The following is an 18,967-nucleotide window of genomic DNA, read 5'->3' on the forward strand; positions in this document are numbered from 1 at the left end:
TACAAGGCAGAGCTTGAGGCCTCTGCACAGGAGAGGCAGAAATACGACTTCTAGAGTGGAATGGAGTTTATATAGCAAAAGAGGGCTGCACTTAACTATATCTGCTGAGCAAGAGGTATGATTCCAATTTTATGCACAAAACTAAGCCACTGGCGGACGTGGTTTTCACAGGCAAGACTCAGTGATGCCAGTATATCACAGCACTATTAATACCATCATGCAATCCTGCTGTGGAAATACATATAAAAGCAGAAGGGAAACAAAACAGGAAAAGCAAAACAATGCTGAGAGATTGACAGGTGATTGCATGCATGCAGATCTTTTTTCAAAGTAATGAGTCAAATCCCGTTTAAATCACAAGTGAATTGAACATGATCTAATTCTAGTCCCCAACAGATAATTTTTTGCATCACTGAATCACCATATCACTCTGCACAACTGGCAGTCTCCGCTCAGGACTCGAGTAGCGGGGAGTGTTGTAGATCAGAACTGAGCGCTATGAGCAGAAGCAATGGGAGGAGCAGGGGAGAAATGTACACTGGATACGCCTGACTCTAAACACTCATAGCTGAGCATACAAGAACACTAAAGAAAAAAAAAAAATCAGCTGTTGAGAATTTTCTGTGATCTTGCTCAATTCACCAAAGAACTTCTAGAAGTAGTGACAGCTGAGTACTGAACTGCAGCGTTTCCATAGGGAAACTATTTGCACTGTCTGCAAGAGTTGAGAAGCCAGTTCAGTTTCTAGAAAGGTATTTGAACTTTTCTCACTTTTAAAAACAATTTGAGAGAGACATGTAATTTCTCCATAGTCAAGGATGAAGACAGTTTTCCATTAGATGTACATACAAGTACAAGTCTGCTGAACCTGCTGCAATTGCAAACAGACACTTGAGTAAGGAAAAATTACCCAGTGGTAATTGGATTTGTTTGAAACCTTCCTGCACTGTTCAATGGAAAACACGCTGACACACAGTGGCGTACCTTGTGTCTCCGTTGATTTCTGATATGCTCACCATTAGTGCTCCTATGCATCATTCTCCAGCGGCCAGGAAGCAATGAGGCTTGAAGTCTGCCATTCAAGACACCAGCCCACCCACTTCCAGAATCAACCAAAGAGATGCTGAAACAAAGGACAATACCCACCTCTACAAGAGTGAAGGAGGGTGAACTGCAGGAGGAAGGAAAACTACAGCAATTACCAATTTCCTATTGTACACCTCCTTTTCTACCATCTCGCAACAGAAAACAGCCCAAAAACAAGAGATGGGATTCCTTAACAAGACATTAACCAAACAATCCAGTTGAGACTAGTCCCACCAATGCGACTTGTGACCGTGACTCTCCAAAGTGTGGGTAAGACTGTGCAGCAGATCCTTATGATATCAACCCATATTACAAACAGCACCTCTGTGGGTGGAAGGTCAGACCTGAACCAGAATTGGTGGAAAAAAGACTTGATCCACTCTGGATCTGCCTCTATCCAATAAGAGCCATTACCCCTGCCACAAATTCCTGCAAAGAGGGGCAAAAACAATGATAGTGGTCGACAAAGGCAGATTTTAACCCAACAATGGAAAAAATCAGGCCTCTGGAAAACTGTTTCCCTATGGAACACATTAAAAAGTATAACAGAAAGGGAGAAAAACCCTCAAATTCTCTGAGGCCCCAACTAACGTGAGAGCTGGAACTGAAGGGAATTCTTCCCTCCCCTAGCAATGCTTCGAAATGGGGAACCCCTGGCCAGTTCAAACATACAGCTTCGGTGCTGCTCAGGTAAAAGGGAACTAACTCTCACCCCAGTCACCACAAAACCTTCATTAGTCTGGCTGTAAAAGAAAAAGCCCCTTCAAGCTGTAGCCTCCCCATCGTTCCCAGACAGCCAGAATACTGGTTTCCAAAGGGCTCACAGGCTGATCTGCACGCCTCCAAAGAAAACCAAAATCCAAACTCTAATAGAAACTAGGAGAGGTCCAGCGGGTTCCTTCAAACACTATAAAACCACCAAAGAAAAAGCAGCCCTTCCTACAAATACGCGGACCACCACTTCCTGCAAGAGAAAGGTCAGCATTCTCACTGACTTATGGTCTTGGCCCTGCTCTGGGGACTGTCAAATAGACCAGAGTAAAGGCTGGGCCTTAGCCTCTGGTGAAAAAGCAATGCAAAAAATGCCACCATCAGTCAGTCAGTCACAGCATGCTCCTCAAGGAAGTTATCCCTCTCCACCAAACACCCAGGGGTCTACTGGAGAGGTACTTGTCAGAGGTCTAGGATGCCCCCTGCAAAAGTGTTGGGGGCAGGCACAAAGGTGTTGGGACAGAAAAAAATCCCCAGACACAGAAGAGGTGGCTTCCCTTTCTTGTGAACAAAGCCCCAGCTCTGGGAGACATCTGCCCTGCTAAATGGTACTGTTTTGGGAGGCTGCAGGCAAGCGAGCATTGGTACAATGAACAGGCATATCATGTAGCTGAGGTGAAGCAGGAGAAGAGATCCAGAAAGCAAGTTGCCGTGAAACTTACAAAGGGGAAGGGCTAATGAAACCCCAAAGGCTTTTATGGAGGAAGGGAAAAGGGAGACTACAGCATAGCATTCCTCACAATCACAACCAACCAGCCTGACCCTGAAACAGCAGGGCATCCCGACCCTGCCTAAAGTGCTTACCTGAAGGGTCTGTGTTTGCAAGCCAACTTTCCTTACCATGGTGGGACCCCAAATCATGCAGCCCTGGTGAAAGTGGGAGGAGAACCGGAAAAGGAGGGCAGGGGGGAAAGACAGCTGTCACAGAGGAAAGAAGAAAAAGGTTCCATGGTCTGCCTGACAGGTAGAGTACCACTCTCTCCATCAGCAGCTAGGGCTGATCCTGACTAGGGTCAGGATAGAAGCTCAGACACAGACATCAGTGGAAGCCTGTGGCTCAGACGTGACCCCTCCCTGTACAGCTGAGAAAAGGTTTCAGAAGCTTTGTCCATTTTCCCCTAATGCATTTCAACATCTGCTCCATCTGCAATCAAATGCTGACATGGAACCAGGTCCAGGAGCAGGCTAGATGGTGTGGCTCAGACACCTGTTTGGGTGTCCATTGCTTTCTCCTCCTTTTCTGTTTATCAGATGAGAAATAGCCGTGAACAAAGAGGAGGGTGATTAGAGCTAGGGAGTCCAAGTGCACTCCTTGCTTCCAGGTTAAGGCGCCTCAGTCACAGGAGGAAGTGGATAGGTGCTGATGCCTTTATAATGGCCATGAATAAGGATTCTGCTCTGTCAAGACATTGTCTCTGTAGGTTTCAGGATGAAGCGAGGTCCCATCCCTGAAAGAGACTCTACAGGATCCACTTTTCTTTAGTAACAGAGGATGAATTTAGACAGGGTTAGCAGTGAGACAGCACCGTCGGTGAAGAGATGGAAGCACCACACAGGAACACTGAGTGAAGTCAAACCTTCACTTGTCTGACATCTGTTCTGCTGAACTCACGGTGAATCAGGCTGCTCACCCAAAGGAACCGAGTGAAAGAGAGACAGGGGCAGCAATGGCCCTCAGGCATACCCTATCTCTAGGCTTACACCACCACTGCCCTTACTTTCCTAAAGCAAAGATTCAATCTGGGTGTTAGGTCAGTTCTTGGGCTCTTACGGTTCTTGTCTAGCCTCCCATTCTGGAATGTCATTTTCACCGTACAATTTCCAGTCTCCTTCAGTGCATTTGCACAATCATGTTGAAGGCAAACAGCCTTTTATGCCAGATCGTTCATAAGGACGATACAAACAGAACCCACATCCGCATAATGCTACCAGGGCTGCAAGTCATAAGAGCAGGCTTCCACTTGCACAGATGGGCATTGGTTTGTCTCTCCAAGACAGAATAAAAAGCCCCAAACCTATTATCCAAACTCTCTGAAAAGCACACTCGCAGAAAAGCTCACAGTAAAAAATGCTCCCCTTATGAGATTAAGTGGGGAGGATTAGGCCCAGACAGAAGCATAGCAAGAAATTCAGCCATCCAGAATGGAAAAGAGGAACCACTCAAGGTGTTTGTACAGCAGAGTAACAGGGTCAGAATGAAGAATGGCTCGTGGAAGAGAAGTGGTGAGTGCACATGTGACTGGTTACAGAGGAGACAATGAGGATTTCAAACCGGGAACCTGCGTTAAGGGGAAAAGTCCGCTATTAACTAAAAAAGGGGATTTTCATAAAGAAAATGGCTGAAAGAGGTATTTTTAGACTGGGAAAAGGACTAATGGACAGGATTGCTATGCTTAGAGGAGTTGGTACAGTGATGCCAAGCCTTTATTTAGCAAGAGACCAAGCTATTCAAAACCAGTTAGGCAGCACAGAAAAGCAATTCCTTCATGTGGAGCTCCAAGGCCCATGAACTCAAGGTGTATCTGACTCCCGGGATAGCGGATGATGAGATCTGCAGCTTTCGTGCGGCCTTGCAGCTAAACCTTACAGATTTGTACAGGGATGTGTATTCCCTTTGGATTTGCATCCTCCCTTCCTTTCCCAGGCACAGACACATGAAGAGAAAAACTGCTAACCAAGGCAACTCTTCAAGGATGGCCTGGGCAGGGAGATTGTGATTAATTGCTCACATACTGCTAACGGGCAGCCATTTAATTTCTTTATTAGGTTTGACATCCTGGTATTGATTTAAGAAGGCTTTGCTTCATGTATAGAACAGATAAAGATTAATGTAGGGGATGGATCATTTTAAAGGACTTGATAATCAGCACTGACTATTTGGTACATAGGAAGCTGATTCTTTAGTTGTCCTGTGTGTGAAAGGTTTGCTGTCCCAAGCATTAAATCCCTGCTGAGACTGGTGGGCAGCCAAGGCTTAATTCTTTAACAGGTTTATTGTTTTTCCAAGTGTTCATAGAATCATAGAATATCAGGGTTGGAAGGGACCTCAGGAGATCTTTTAAGTGGACTTGCTGTGGCTAAACAGAGGAAGAAGGAGGGCAACAGGATGGCAGAGTGAGCAGAACAGGGCAATTCACTTGAAAATATTACTACCACAGTTCACATTCCTCACAGGAAAATCCATGGAAAGGAAGGACTGTAGAAGTCCTCTTAGTCAATGTCCATAAACAGATTAACAGAAGGTTCCTAGCACTTCTGTGTCCCCAACGAAGGGTGTTATCCTGGTAATGATCCAATTCTCTACAACTGTTTCACGTCTTCTCTTATTAGGGGCATGAAAAACCATGAATGTGAAAATCTGTGCATTGGTGTAAACCACCCTTGCGATATTCACGCGGGACTGCTGTGAAGTATGTAAAGACATTGATTTTGTAGCTCAGAGACTAAGAGGCACTCAAAATTAAGATCTCATTTCTCCCTGAAAACTTTGTACCCTCTACAGCCACGAGCAACAACTAAGATTACTACAATTCACAGGCACTAGTGAGAAAAAAAGGTGATATTCTGCCTTTGACAGCACTTTGTGTATAGTCAGTTTCACTGTTTCCCCTGCTCTAGCTAGTTAGTTTCTTCCTTACTGAAAAAACCCTTAAAATCACCAACAGGGGAGCAGAAAAACCCTTAAAATTAACATCAAGTTAACAGTGTCCATTTAAGGTCAACTAAGATGGTTTTAAAAATAAAACAAACTGTTTATATTTTAAAATCGTTAACCAATCATATGTATAGACTTAAAATTGCTAAAAAGAAGTCCATTTTAAAAGTAAACTGTAAGGATTTTTACCTGTCAAGATCAGGTCTTACAGTGCTGTGTTTTGCCTACAAGAGTCAATTCAAACAGAAAGCAGTGCAGGGTTAAAACACAGGACTACAAGTCAGAACTTGTAGGTTCTGTTCCTGGCTCTGCCACTTGCTCACTGTGTGACTTAAGAACACAAGAATGGCCCTACTAGTTCAGACCAAAGGTCCATCTAGCCCAGTATCTTGTCTTCTGACAGTGGCCAGTGCCAGGTGCCCCAGAGGGAATGAACAGGACAGGTAATCACTGAGTGATCCATCCCATGTCACTCATTCCTAGCTTCTGGCAAACAGAGGTTAGGGACACCATCCCTGCCCATCCTGGCAAATAGCCATTGATGGACCTATCCTCTATGAATTTATCTAGTTCTTTTTTGAACCCTGTTATGGTCTTGACTTTCACAACATCCCCGGCAAGGAGTTCCACAGTTTGATGGTACGTTGTGTGAAGAAATACTTCCTTTTATTTGTTTTAAACCTAAAACTGCTGCCTAATAATTTCATTTGGTTACCCCTAGTTCTTGTGTTATGAGAAGTAGTAAACACTTCCTTATCTACTTCCTCTACACCAGTCATGATTTTACAGATCTCAATCATATCTCCCCTTAGCCGTCTCTTTTCCAAGCTGAAAATCCCAGTCCTATTAATCTCTCCTCATATGGAAGCCGTTCCATATCCCTAATAATTTTTGTTGCCCTTTTCTAAACCGTTTCCAATTCCAATATATCTTTTTTCAGATGGGGTGATCACATTTGCACACAGTATTCAAGATGTGGGGGTACCATGGATTTATATAGAGGCAAGTTACTTCACCACACTCTCACTAAGTTTCTTCCTCTATTATTAGAAGATTCTGATACTTCCCTATCTCACGAGTGTAGATATTGGGAGTTTTAATACACTGTTTGTGAAGTGTTTTGACAGCCATAAGCATAGGGCATAGTGTCATCAACAACTTTCGCAGAAGTGCAGAACACTAAAGTCAGGTCCTAGTAGGTAAGAAATATAGTTTTCAAATATTTTGTTGTAAAATAATTGTTTTAACAATTTTAAGTTAGCCCACATATTGTCTAAGCATTTTGAACCTCCAAGAGTAGTCTGTAACTTATAAAACAGCTAGATCACCTTTAAGAATAGCCTATTTTCAGGTGTTAGTTATTCTCATAGTTGTGCAGACAATAGATCACGATCACATAATTTTGCATACATGGAACCTCATACTGATGAACCATTTGCTGGAACCTCACAGTCAGACTGAGGGGAAACATTAACTTCATGAAAATGAATGTTTCTTTATTATTGCTGCTATCTAATTTAAGCACTTTATCACAAGTTTAAACAGTGCTCTACAGATGGTCCTTACTTTGATTTAAATCATTCCCTGCTTGCTTCGAGGTCCTCCACCCAAATTGCTTATGAGGTGCTGTGAAGTATAGTCACACCCCCTTCACTCTTCAGGGCACCGGGTATATTTACTGAAGCAAACAAATATCGATCCCGTCCGTGAGTACAGATATTTGATGGGAATTAGACAAGGAGAAATGGGAAGGGAGACTGGCTAGAGGCCACATCCTGGAAAAGAGCAAGGAGCCAGGAGCTGCAGATGCTGTTCCATGCACTTGAATGGATCAAACTCAAGAAAGAGACAGCCTCTCATTATCTCTCCAAAGGCCAGATGCATGAAGCAGTATTTAATTAACTAGTCATCATCACTACATTTATCTGGAGAGGTCAGAGTACTTCCCAGTGCCACAGTGCATTGCTATGGGGGATTCACAGCTGAAGAAGTGTGCCATTATTACAGAAGCCTGGTCTTCTTCCCTCTTCCCCCACCCTAGCTATAAATACACACAAGACACTCAAAGGCAAACCTCCTCCCAAGGCCATTTAATTAGATTCAACTGGGATTTTTCTGACTATTACCGAATGCATTCAAAAGCCCAAATGAGAGTCTCCCAATTTACCTGGCCCTGGGTCAGTAAGCACAGAATGTGTGCAGGAGCATTTTACCAGCACAAACACACACATGGTAAAGAAGTGCAGTTAGTGACTCACCGAATGCACAGGAAAGGAGCTGTGCCGGTTGAGAAAGGAGTTAGAGACGGACATACTGAGGCCCTGAGTGGCACTGGTGTCCTCGGGGGTGAAGGGCACTTTAGTTTGCTGGACACAGTAGGAGACAGAAGAGAAGGAAGAGGCAGCATAGGAGGCCTGCTGAACAGGAGAGAGAAAGCAAGAGAGGAAACAAAGAAAGCAAGCACAGAACAAGCTATGAATAAAGGGTGAGAAATGCTGTTTTTAAAACAATGCATTTAAAGTTGCTTACTACACAAATAGCTACTTGGGCAGTTCATAGGACCAAACCCTCATTTTGAGCCAGTCACACTGATACATGCTTCTGAGCTCCAAGAGACACTGCAAAAACAATTCAAATCCTCTCATTTAACACGTTCCTTAAAAACAATTCCCTCTCCCAGCTCACTCATGCTTGGCTGCTGCTTAGGTGCACAGGTGAGCTCTTCTCTACTGACTTTCCCTGCACAGCACAGGCCAGAGGAGCTCAAAGAAGTGGGCACTCACTAGCAGCCACTGCCAAGCAGTGGAACTGGCCCTTGCTTCCAGATGTTAGGCAGGCTGTTTCTGTGGATTGTTTACTTTGTCAGCCAGCAGCCTGGAAACTTGGGTCTCTCCAGCCTGAGAGATGAGTCTTCTCGGGCACTGTGGGGGATCCTGGGTCAGGCATAACTTTCAGTGTTTTAAGATTTTCATTCAAAAACAAAATTATATCCCAGTTTCACAAGAGGGAAATACTGTAACTTGAAGTATCAAAACATACCACGCTGACTATTCTAGTGTACTTGTATAAGGGAGAGTCAGTCATTAAAGATTTCCGAATCTCCTGTACGTTTGACGTGTCTGGAGGACGATAAGCACGATGGCTATTTCTGGCCCTTCTGCATTCCCCAGCTCAGACTCTCTGATTTTAAGTACAAATGCTTCAGTGATCAGATTTGAAGCTCACAAAGAAAGGATTTTTTTCAATTTTATACAGAGGAGTTCATCCAGCAAAACTTGCCTGTGGCTAGGAAGTACCCTGCATCCACACAATTCGCTTTGGCTGAATCTCTCTGGGCAGCCAGAGCACATCCACTGCGATGGGTTTTACATTCCTTGTTGAATGAGCCATCATCTGCTTGGAGAGTTCAGCATTATCACTTCCCAAATGAATATATGTGAGGCTGTGCTTAAGGAAATCTCTGCTTCAGGCAAACCTCAAGCAACACCTTGATAGTGTCACCTTGCAAGGAGTAAAAAGATGCCCAGAAGGCAGAACCATGATCTCTTGGCCAGCCAGATTATTATTAAAGGGCAGTACAGATGTGGTAGAACCTAAAGGAAAAGCTTTGTTTCTACTGAATTAAATTAGGAAAAGGGGGCAGAATTCCCCTACTCTAACTACTAGAATGTTAAATAGCTCATATGCCCTGGCTAGAGATCCATATTTTGCATAGCACCTCTCATACCAAAGAATCGCAGTGTACCTTTATAATCCATCACTGAAATAGGGAGCTGGTGGGATGATGAGTAAATGGGACATGACAACCGAGGAGAAATTCTGACCACATATAAAGGGGCATCCCTCAACTTAGTGTCCTCGCAAAACAGACAGGACTTTGGGTTTTAAGGTCTCAGTGAAGGAGCCCCAAACACAGTAAAACTGTATTGCACTCATTTTGTCTCCTTGGAAGGACAAATTCACCCTGCTAGGTTTTAAGCTTATGGTTCCAGGGAATCTAGATGCTTCGAACCTGGAGAGTGGAACTCTCAGCCTTCCCTTTGATGGAGAAAAATGCACTGGGATAGTCAAAAGTCAGCACAGATAAGAGGTGAGGAAATACGCCAATAGGGACCAACATGAATGATTCTTTCACGCAACATGGGAGGCAAGCATCACCTCCTGAAGGCCTGAAGTAAACTTGTCCAGTTAAGCAATAGCACTGAGGCCCATTCTTTACAATTCCTCCAGGTCTGCTACTAACGCTGCAGCAACAGGAATTAGCTACTAGGACTCAGGAGCTGTTTTTTCCCCCATACTAGTTTGTTCGTTTTATTTAAAAAAAAAAATCCCTGAAGTGAGGAGGCTGAAGTAAAAAGAGGGCACTATGAAAAACATTTTGAGAAACCCACCCCAAAAAACCCAGGGTAAAATCCTGGCTCCACTGAGGTCAATGGCAAAAGTCCCAGTGACTTAAATGAGGCCAGGATTTCATCCACAGTGTTCAAAACTGGCATTCAAGCCCCCACGGCACCCACACAAACATGCTCAAAGTGTACTGGCTGTGTGCTGAGGACTGAAAGGGCAAGATGAATGTGGTGGGTTTTTCTTTCTAGATGGGTAAGTGGCATTCCTGTTCTGAAGCAGCAAAAACCTCAAGTCAGATTCGATCAGAAAAAGGACAAGTCCTGTTTTAAAGTAAGCCAAAATGGCAGAGCTGGCACTGGAATGGCTCCCCAGCTCCTCGTGAATATGGGACAGCAGGAGACTATGGGGAGTACACACGTTTGTTAGAGGTATCAGTCACATTAGGGCTCTTTGGCACAGTCTTTGTTATAACAAAGTATACAAGGAGCAACTAAGTGTAAATGGTTGCTCCTAACCAGTTTTCTGACCACTGGCTGAGAAGTTTTATCTAAGAATGTGTGGTCTGTAGCACGGTTTAGCTATCACAGATGTCAGGAAAAGTTATTGTCTGGACTGGCCACTGTGTTAGTAGCAAATGTGATTAAAGAGGAGAGTAGCCAACACACAGTTTCAACCACAGCGTAGGCAAGGCCTTTGATTCTCAATTTTGGTTTTTCAAAGCTCATGAGGAGTGCTCTGAATTTGAGGGTTGGAATGGAGAATGGTGGTTAAACTAGGTCATGTAAGATGTCCGAGAAACACATTAACTTTAGGTTTCAGGGCGTGTAACCCAGGTAATGTAAACATAAAGACATCCATCCAGACCCGCAGTCTTCCAGGACACAAGCAGCAGAGAGTGAAAAGGAGGTCACTTCCCCAAAGCTGTTCCTAGAAGTCAAACACGTCTTTGTTCGGCAGAATATGGAGGGTGTCACTCACCAGCTGTCGCTGTTTTGGAGGAAGGGCAGGGGGTGGTGCCAACTCTTGCGACGAGTCGGTGCTGCTGAACGAGTCATTGAACCCATAGACTTCCATGAGGTGCTTGTTTTTCTGCTGGTAGATGTGTTCGTTCTGAGGTGTCTGGTAGAACATGGATGGCTGCGGCTCTGAGTAGTCTTCCATAAACTGCAAATATGCCAGCACTGTAATACAAATCAGGACCACACTCATTGCTGTTGACCAGTCCACAGCCTTTACAGTAACAGAGTGAACAAGTGGGCAGGATCCTCCCCCATTAAAAAGCAAAACCAAAGTACAAATGGACAGACTGCACCTGTTATTGTACTTTGCTTCAGGAGGGTGAACAGAGCCAGTTTGTCAGGTTTCCCCATACTAAGCCACATCCACACTACGGGGTCTACAGCAACACCCCTACAGTGCCTTAGCTCGGAGGCTGTAAGCCTGTAATGTAGATGCAGATTACAGCAATGGAAGGGGTTTTTCCATCACTGCAGTAACTTCACCTCCTCAAGCAACCATGGGTAGGTTGACAGAAGCATTCTTCTGTCGACCTAGCTGCATCTACACCAGGAGTTATGTCAGTATAGCTTTGGCGGTCAGGAATGTGGATTTTTAAGCACAAACCAGGCCTGATACAGTGATCTGTTCCCATTGTCTGAAAGCAGCTGTAAACATCATCATCCCTCAAGGGGGGGGGCATCAGTTCACACTTCATTAGGATTAGCACTCCAATTGTCTGATCAGCAGTCTCCCGTAAAGCTGGACAAGGCCCAGTTTTGAGTTTGCTTCTAAGCAACCATGCTCCAAAAAGTTGCACTAGTCTAACACGAAACTGTGCCAACTTGCTCCAAATCTCGGGCCAATGGCTATAAATATTTCTAGAATACGGAGGCTTAGGTCTTTGTCTATACTGTTATCAGGTGCTATCACCACAAAACAAACTACCTTGATATCCAGAATTATACAGAGGAAAGGGGAACCAGACAGCCTGACAACTGGAAAAGAGGATTTAGATAACAGGGTCCGGCTACTACATGAACTTGCCAAGCAAAGCTGGCTGGTGTGAGGCTGGTGTTTTACTCACACTCATTTTTTATTTTGGGCCTTTTCAATGGCACTGTCAGATACCAAGGAAAGCATTTTGGATATTTATTATGAGGCATGATTTCAAGTGAGATGATTATCCACTATCACTTTCTTCCCTGGAATTGTCTTCGAAGTGAAGTACGTCTTCAAAGGACAACGTCCACTTGCAGCATCGAAGAAGAAATATTTTCATGAATTGTTTTTTAAATTCAGTAAAAATATTTTATTCGGGCTTAAACAATTCCAGCATTGCAGCACTCTGCTGCTGAATGAGAAACAAACAGACAGTGAAACAGAGTAGAAATCAAACCAGCTAACAAGGCAGTTTTTGCCTTCCCAGCTGAATGAAGTGCAGATAGCAAAAAAAAAAACAACAAAAAACAAACAAACAAACAAAAAAACCCTGCGTAAACAGTGAAAAGTAAATTGGATTTTAAAAAACTCCTTCAGGTGGGAGGGATAGCTCAGTGGTTTGAGCATTGGCCTGCTAAACCCAGGGTTGTGAGTTCAATCCTTGAGGGGGCCATTTAGGGAACTGGGGCAAAAACTGGGGATTGGTCCTGCTTTGAGCAGGGGGTTGGACTAGATGACCTCCTGAGGTCCCTTCCAACCCTGATATTCTATGATTCTATGAATAATCTGAGGTACTTTTAGAAGCAGGGGTGACATTTTGTTTAAAACAAATCTTTTTAATCTTTCAGCGTCCCTGATCACTGTCCCTTTCATCCTGCCACCTTCGATAGTGCCATTGCCTCTACAAATCATAGCTGTCCACAGTCACTCACACACAGCACGTGGCTCCCTTGCTTTCCACCACACAAAGCAGGATGTCCACAGCACCCATCCTCAAACCTCCCAACTGACTCTCCTCGCTTTGCCGGATGAAATTCAAAATTGCTTCTTTTTGAATAGACATGATGGCCTTCCTCATGGACTTGTCTCTTCAAACTCATCCAGCATGTCTTCTCCCAGGCTACTGCCAGCACTAGCGGGAAAGCCTTCTCATTTAGAACTCCAGCCATCTGAAATTTAGGCTTGAATAGAGACTGGGAGTGGCTAAGTCATTATGCAAGGTAACCTATTTCCCCTTGTTTTTTCCTAGACCCACTGCCCACCGCCCCCCCCTCCCCCACGTTCTTGTTAAACCCGGGATTTGTGCTGGAAATGGCCCACCTTGATTATCATACACATTGTAAGGAGAGTGATCACTTTAGATAAGCTATTACCAACAGGAGAGTGGGTTTGTGTGTGTGTGTGGGGGGGAAACACGACCTGGATTTGTGCTGGAAATGGCCCAACTTGATTATCATACACATTGTAAGGAGAGTGATCACTTTAGATAAGCTATTACCAGCAGGAGAGTGGAGTGGGGGGAGAGAAAACCTTTTGTAGTGGTAAACACCCATTTTTTCATGCTTTGTGTGTATAAAAGATCTTCTATACTTTCCGCAGTATGCATCCGATGAAGTGAGCTGTCGCTCACGAAAGCTTATGCTCAAATAAATTGGTTAGTCTTTAAGGTGCCACAAGTCCTCCTTTTCTTTTTGAGAATACAGACTAACACGGCTGTTACTCTGAAACCTGACACAGGGTCTTTCCACTTCACTGAGTCATCTCAAATTTCTGCTGTAAACCCCCCCCCCCCCCCCCGGGCTTTCCTAAACATCTTAATGTGTCTCTAATTCTGCAACAGAATCCAAACGCTGTAAAGCATTTTTGGATTGCAGCTTGTATGGAAGATGCTAGAAACAATAAGGCCCCAATCCCACAACAGGATCCTCATGAGTAGACCTTCGAACCTGCGTAGTGCCCCCACTGAAGTCAGTGGGACTCAGTACAGGCACAAGGTCTATCTGTGCAGTTCTGATGGCAGAACTAGGGCCTTAGTTGTATTTTACTGTACAGGCAAGACACCCACTTTGGTACTTTTCCAACTGCTACAAAAAACAAGGGTGATTAAGGATGGAAAATAACTTTGCAAAATCTGAGAAGAGATGCGGAGGGCAGAGTAGAGAGCACACTACCATTCAAGCACTTTAAAGAGGTTGATCAGCATCTTTTTCAGAACCATTTGTCATTCACAAAGCGTTCTACTTCTTATTAGTGACATACTATTTTTCCCTCATGTAAGTTTTTAAGTCTGGTCATTAAGTGCCAGTCATTCAGCCTTTGCTGGTGTTTCAGTCTACCAGCTGCAACAAACCAATGTCAACAATAAAAGCTTGACATGCAGTCATCAGAATGCAACATGAACCCATCATGCAAAACGCGGAGGCCAGATCCCACCACTTGAGGTCTGCAACCCCAAAGTGCAGCACTCTGTGCTGCTCCACCCAACAGCAATCTACAGGCAGTCCAATTTCAAAGCGGATGCAGCCTCATACAAGTGTCAGCAGGAAGGACCGCTCAGCACTTGTCGCCTACATCTTTTTTGAGACTTCCTCTGATATTTTTAAACTTTACCTAGAAGAGGAGACTAAAAGCTGTCCAAAAAGTACATCTCTAACTATATAAAAAGGAGTTCTGGCAACTAAAGTGCAGAAAAACGCTGTGTCGCACAACTCTCTTGATGCACCTCAATCTGGAGCAGTAACACCTGATACTATTCCAGTCTTAGGACCTCACACAGTTCTGTCAATGTTCATTACACTGCTGTCCTGCAGCACCCCTTCAGATCCCACACAGCTCTGCCTGTGCTCCTCAATTTCTATCTTCAGTACTTTTCCTGGGCTCCTAACACAGCTCTACCAAAGCGCCTCACAACCCTCTGCGGTTTCAGACTTTGTCCTTCCCAAAGCCAGGAGCGATCAGTGTACCGAACTGTGTGTGTCTCTGTGTGAATGTGTTTGTATATTTACTGGTGTGGACAAATGACCATTAGGGTTAGGGCTGAGACCACAAAATTTATTCCACTGGCGATGTCATTTGTATCGGAACATAACTCTCTAAAGGTGAAAAGTGCAGGGATTAAGGCACTGATCCACCAAGGTCCTCTTATTTTACATCACTGCCATGTAAAGGCGACTTAAGGTACAATGTTCACACAACACTGGTACAAGAACAAATGTTTCCAAACACCAGAAAGTCTCAGAAGACCCAGCTATTCCCTTCAATGTGTACGTGCAGCAAAACGTACATTAAGTACACCATAAAGCCATGGGACATACAAAAATTCCAGTTTATGATGCATCTCTATAGAACACCTATCCCACACTGTGCCTCTCCTGGGTGGAGGAATGGAGGCCAAGAGGCTGAGACAGAAGGGCATATTCTGGGACGGGAGAGAAGCCAAAGAGTCAGAGCCCGGACTTGGTGATATCAACGTTACATAGCCAACATTGGCATGTTCACACTAAGCCTTAATGAGGATTCAGCTACAAAACCATTTAACGTGCTACATTTAGCATACAGAGCTGAAGCACCAGCCAATACCAAAGGCTCTACTGGGTTTAAAGGCTGCATTACAGCAGTAATGAGAAGTGTCCGTGAAAAAGGTGACACATTAGCTTCTTGTGAAAAATTAAATTACAGTCCATGCCTTAACTCAAGACAGAGCCTCTGAATGGAGTTGGCAGCCTTAACTTAATCTGTAAGGGAATAATGAAGAGCTCTTTTATCTCAGCTGTTTATGGCACTAATACTTCCCATTGCCATGAAAGCTACTGCCCCCCCTTGTTCGAACCAGTGCAGGGAAGGTAAAAGCATCTCTGCTTCTATTCTGACTTCATCTACAATTTTAGGTTAAGGAAAAACCATATGAAATAGTGAAATACAATCCCTGAATTCAATGTTGTGGGGAGGGGCAGGACGACAGAACACAAATGAAAGGGGCACACTGGCTCTTTAAAGGCCTCTGATCTGTAGCAGAAGGTTGAGAAAATGGAAACATTCCTGTGATTGCTCTTTGCATAGGATCCCACCCATCCCCTGCCCTCCCCTCTGTGCTGCAGTTTTTAATGAGGCAGACATTCAAAAAGCAGATGGGGAAATTACATCACTGGCTCAGAGCAGGCAGCACATCCTGCAGTTTATTCTGTATACCGAAGGGTGGAACGGGGGCTGCAGCCTCCTCGATGAACAGCGGAGATGTAAAGACAAAGTCTGAGGGAGCACACCTGGAGAAGAGGCAGGAGTGAGACACATAATTTGAAGCATCTCCCTCCAGAATGTTCCAAAATGCCCAGCTTATGTTAACTCAAAATCTAGAGAGAAAACACGTGAAAAGCCAGGCTGTGGCTGGTATCACCTTACTGGGTCCGAGATTGTGCAGTGGTCCTCTTACTTTCTGCTCCGAGTACAAATCCCCCATCTACACAATGTAGAATGCACTCACTGTCAAAGGAATGAAATCTCTTTGGGCAACCTAGTAGGTTGTTGCACTCTACACAGCAACTGCCTCCGAGACAAATTCACAGACCCTGCCAGCTTCGCACCAGAGAGCCATCAGTACTTCAGTGTTGGCCTCTGGCCTGCTGCCAGCAGGCTGACATGATCTCTTCTTGGGCTCCATTCTCAAAAACACAGAGCTGTGTACTGGAGATGGAGGATTGCAGTTGCTGGTACTGGAAGCAGCATCAGGCTGGGGGGACAGAAAGCTGACCTGGCCTATACGCAGTGGCAGTTGACTTCTAATCAAGGAACAGGAAAAGGCAAGAAAAAGCCAGGATGCACGTGCCTGATGGATTGTGTGAAGGCACTGGAGGACTAGCAGCCCGATGTTGTGTCATGACACCAACCTTCACCTAACACTGTGGGTAGGTCACGTTAGCAGCTAATGAGATAAATTTGCTCAAGGCTCTGCCCTGTATTTGCAGTCATGTCAGCCAACTCAGGTTACTGCCACTACTGGGCACGAGTGATAGTTTGTGTGTGTGGACAGGGGTTGAGTTAATGGGAACACTCAAGCTACACCTCATACTGATCCACTAGTGAAGACAAGCTCAAAGAAGCTTTGCCTCTACCTCTGGGGATGACATCTGCTTTTCAAATAGTTTATATCATCCTGGATAAGACCAGCAACTGTCCTCAGCATAGCTACAGCAGTTAGAAACCATCTGCTCAGATGGCACCATTCTACACTTACTTCCCACTGACGGGGGGAGAAAAAGGGGTGAAGATAGAGAGAAAAATGAACAAATGACAACTCCAGATTCTAAGCTGTTTGGGGGCAGGATCCTGTGTTTTAGACCAGGAGCTCTTTGTGACTGAAGCGGTTCTATATTTGTGCCTTGTACAGCATGAGAACATTGCTAGCTCTTAATAATAGTCTAGAACAGTTCACCACTAGCACAGTAACATGTAATCTTACAGCACTAAATAAATAATAATTCAGGCCAGACTGAAAGGCAGATCTCTTACCCTGTCGGTGTTTGTCAGAAGGCTGCTGTCTGAAGTCTCTCTGGGCACAGCTCACAGTAATAGGTATGGTTAACTTAGACAGGACTTGCTGTACAATATTAATTAAAAGTCCACCTTTGTCTTTACTGTAAGATTTCCTGCCAATAAATCAATTGCCAGAAGATGACCCAGAACAGTGAGACCACAATGAAGTCGCAGCTGTGACAGCTCTAGATCTTTTTAACGAATGCATGCATGTCAGTACCCCAGGAGTGTGTCATGCACATATTGTGTAGATATGTGAGCAATGCCTCTCAGTGTATGTAATTATACCAGGATATCTGCCTGCATCAGTTCATTGTAAGATATAGCATATGTAGGCCAAGAAGGGAGTGGTGGTGCTACCATAAATCTTATTTCTAGTAACTTTTTACAGAAATTTTTTATGAACAATAAGGTAAAACTAACAACCGCAGAACTGCAGCATGCTTACATGCAAGGTATGGACTATATATAGCAATCTCTCAGTGTCATATGAATGCAATAAAGGTGTCTGCTGCAATGCTGAAGTCAGGTTACACCCCAATACTTCAGCCAGCTTTGCACCAAGGATGTTTAACAAACCAAGGGGACAGACTACATGCTGGATAACAAGATCTCCCTCCTTAACAATACAATCTAATCAATGCTCCAGAGCCTTCTGATATCTTCAGATTACAGAAGGCAGCTAATTCTAAAAGCCCAGCTAAACATCAAAGATGACATACTTGCAGGCCTTGTTACTGGGGTTAACAGTGCACACAGACAGTAAAGAAAAGATAACTGTTTAAATTGTTTTTAAGTAACTCTCCTTGACTTCTCAAAGAGCCTCATAGGATAACAGAAAAGAATGAAGAGGGGCTTCGAGAGACAGGCAAATAGCCCAACCCACTCTTTTCTCTATGAATGGGGTCACCAAATTGCCTTTAGCCCAAACATCTCCAGTCACACACCTCCCAAGTAAAGGCACGGACCTCCCAAGTAAAGGCACGCAGGTTCCCATAGAGAGCTGAGTCTTCACCCCCATGCACCAGATTGCAGGGAATGAATCTGGGCTTGGCTGAAGCCCTTACTAAAAAGAAGAGTCACTATGTGGAGATGAACTGTGTGCCTGATCCTGTGACCAGCAATGAGGGTTTGCACCAATTCAGTTTAGTACGGCACACAAGCCATATGGCTGTTACTACTAAATCGTTTGGGATAGCTTCAATTATTGACTTTGACTCTGAGTAACTAGCCTGTACTTCCTTTGTGATGTCTACAAGTAGCACTGTAGCTCCCTGCTAGTCACTCTAGGTACCTTTAAACATTTTGCCTTACCTTGCTCACAAGAGACAGATATATGTTATTGTCTATACCACATATTACATGTGTGGATAGTGTACCAAACTACTGCAATAGACTGGCCTCTCAGGACTGAGCCCAGGTCAAGCTCTGCTCTCAGAGTGCAAACAGTACGGGTTGCAAGTGTGGCCTGGACAACTTGGGCACTGTCCTTACCAATGGAGATGCTGCTTTTTGATGATGAACTTTTGCGTTTTTAACATGGTCATATAAGAAAGGAATTAGCTGAGGTCTGATATAACAGTGACCAGCTAAGCAAGCCAGGCAAGTTTCAAACCCAGCCTCTTCCCATGAGAAGACTGA

The 18,967-nt window shown here is 44.3% G+C and overlaps 1 protein-coding gene across 1 annotated transcript in view; it reads right to left on the reverse strand.

Moving 5' to 3' along the window:
- Positions 1-18,967, reverse strand: part of RAPGEF1 (Rap guanine nucleotide exchange factor 1) — a 122,025-nt gene that overhangs the window by 29,647 nt on the left and 73,411 nt on the right. Inside the window, exons 10-11 of the mRNA XM_048822692.2 lie at positions 10,838-11,040; positions 7,771-7,929 (exon numbers count right to left, since the gene is read on the reverse strand). Of these exons, the coding sequence (XP_048678649.1) occupies positions 7,771-7,929; positions 10,838-11,040 (362 nt within the window). The remainder of the gene's footprint in view (positions 1-7,770; positions 7,930-10,837; positions 11,041-18,967) is intronic.

Source organism: Caretta caretta, chromosome 16 (assembly GCF_965140235.1).
Source record: "Caretta caretta isolate rCarCar2 chromosome 16, rCarCar1.hap1, whole genome shotgun sequence".
In the NCBI taxonomy this organism is placed as follows: Eukaryota; Metazoa; Chordata; order Testudines; family Cheloniidae; genus Caretta; species Caretta caretta.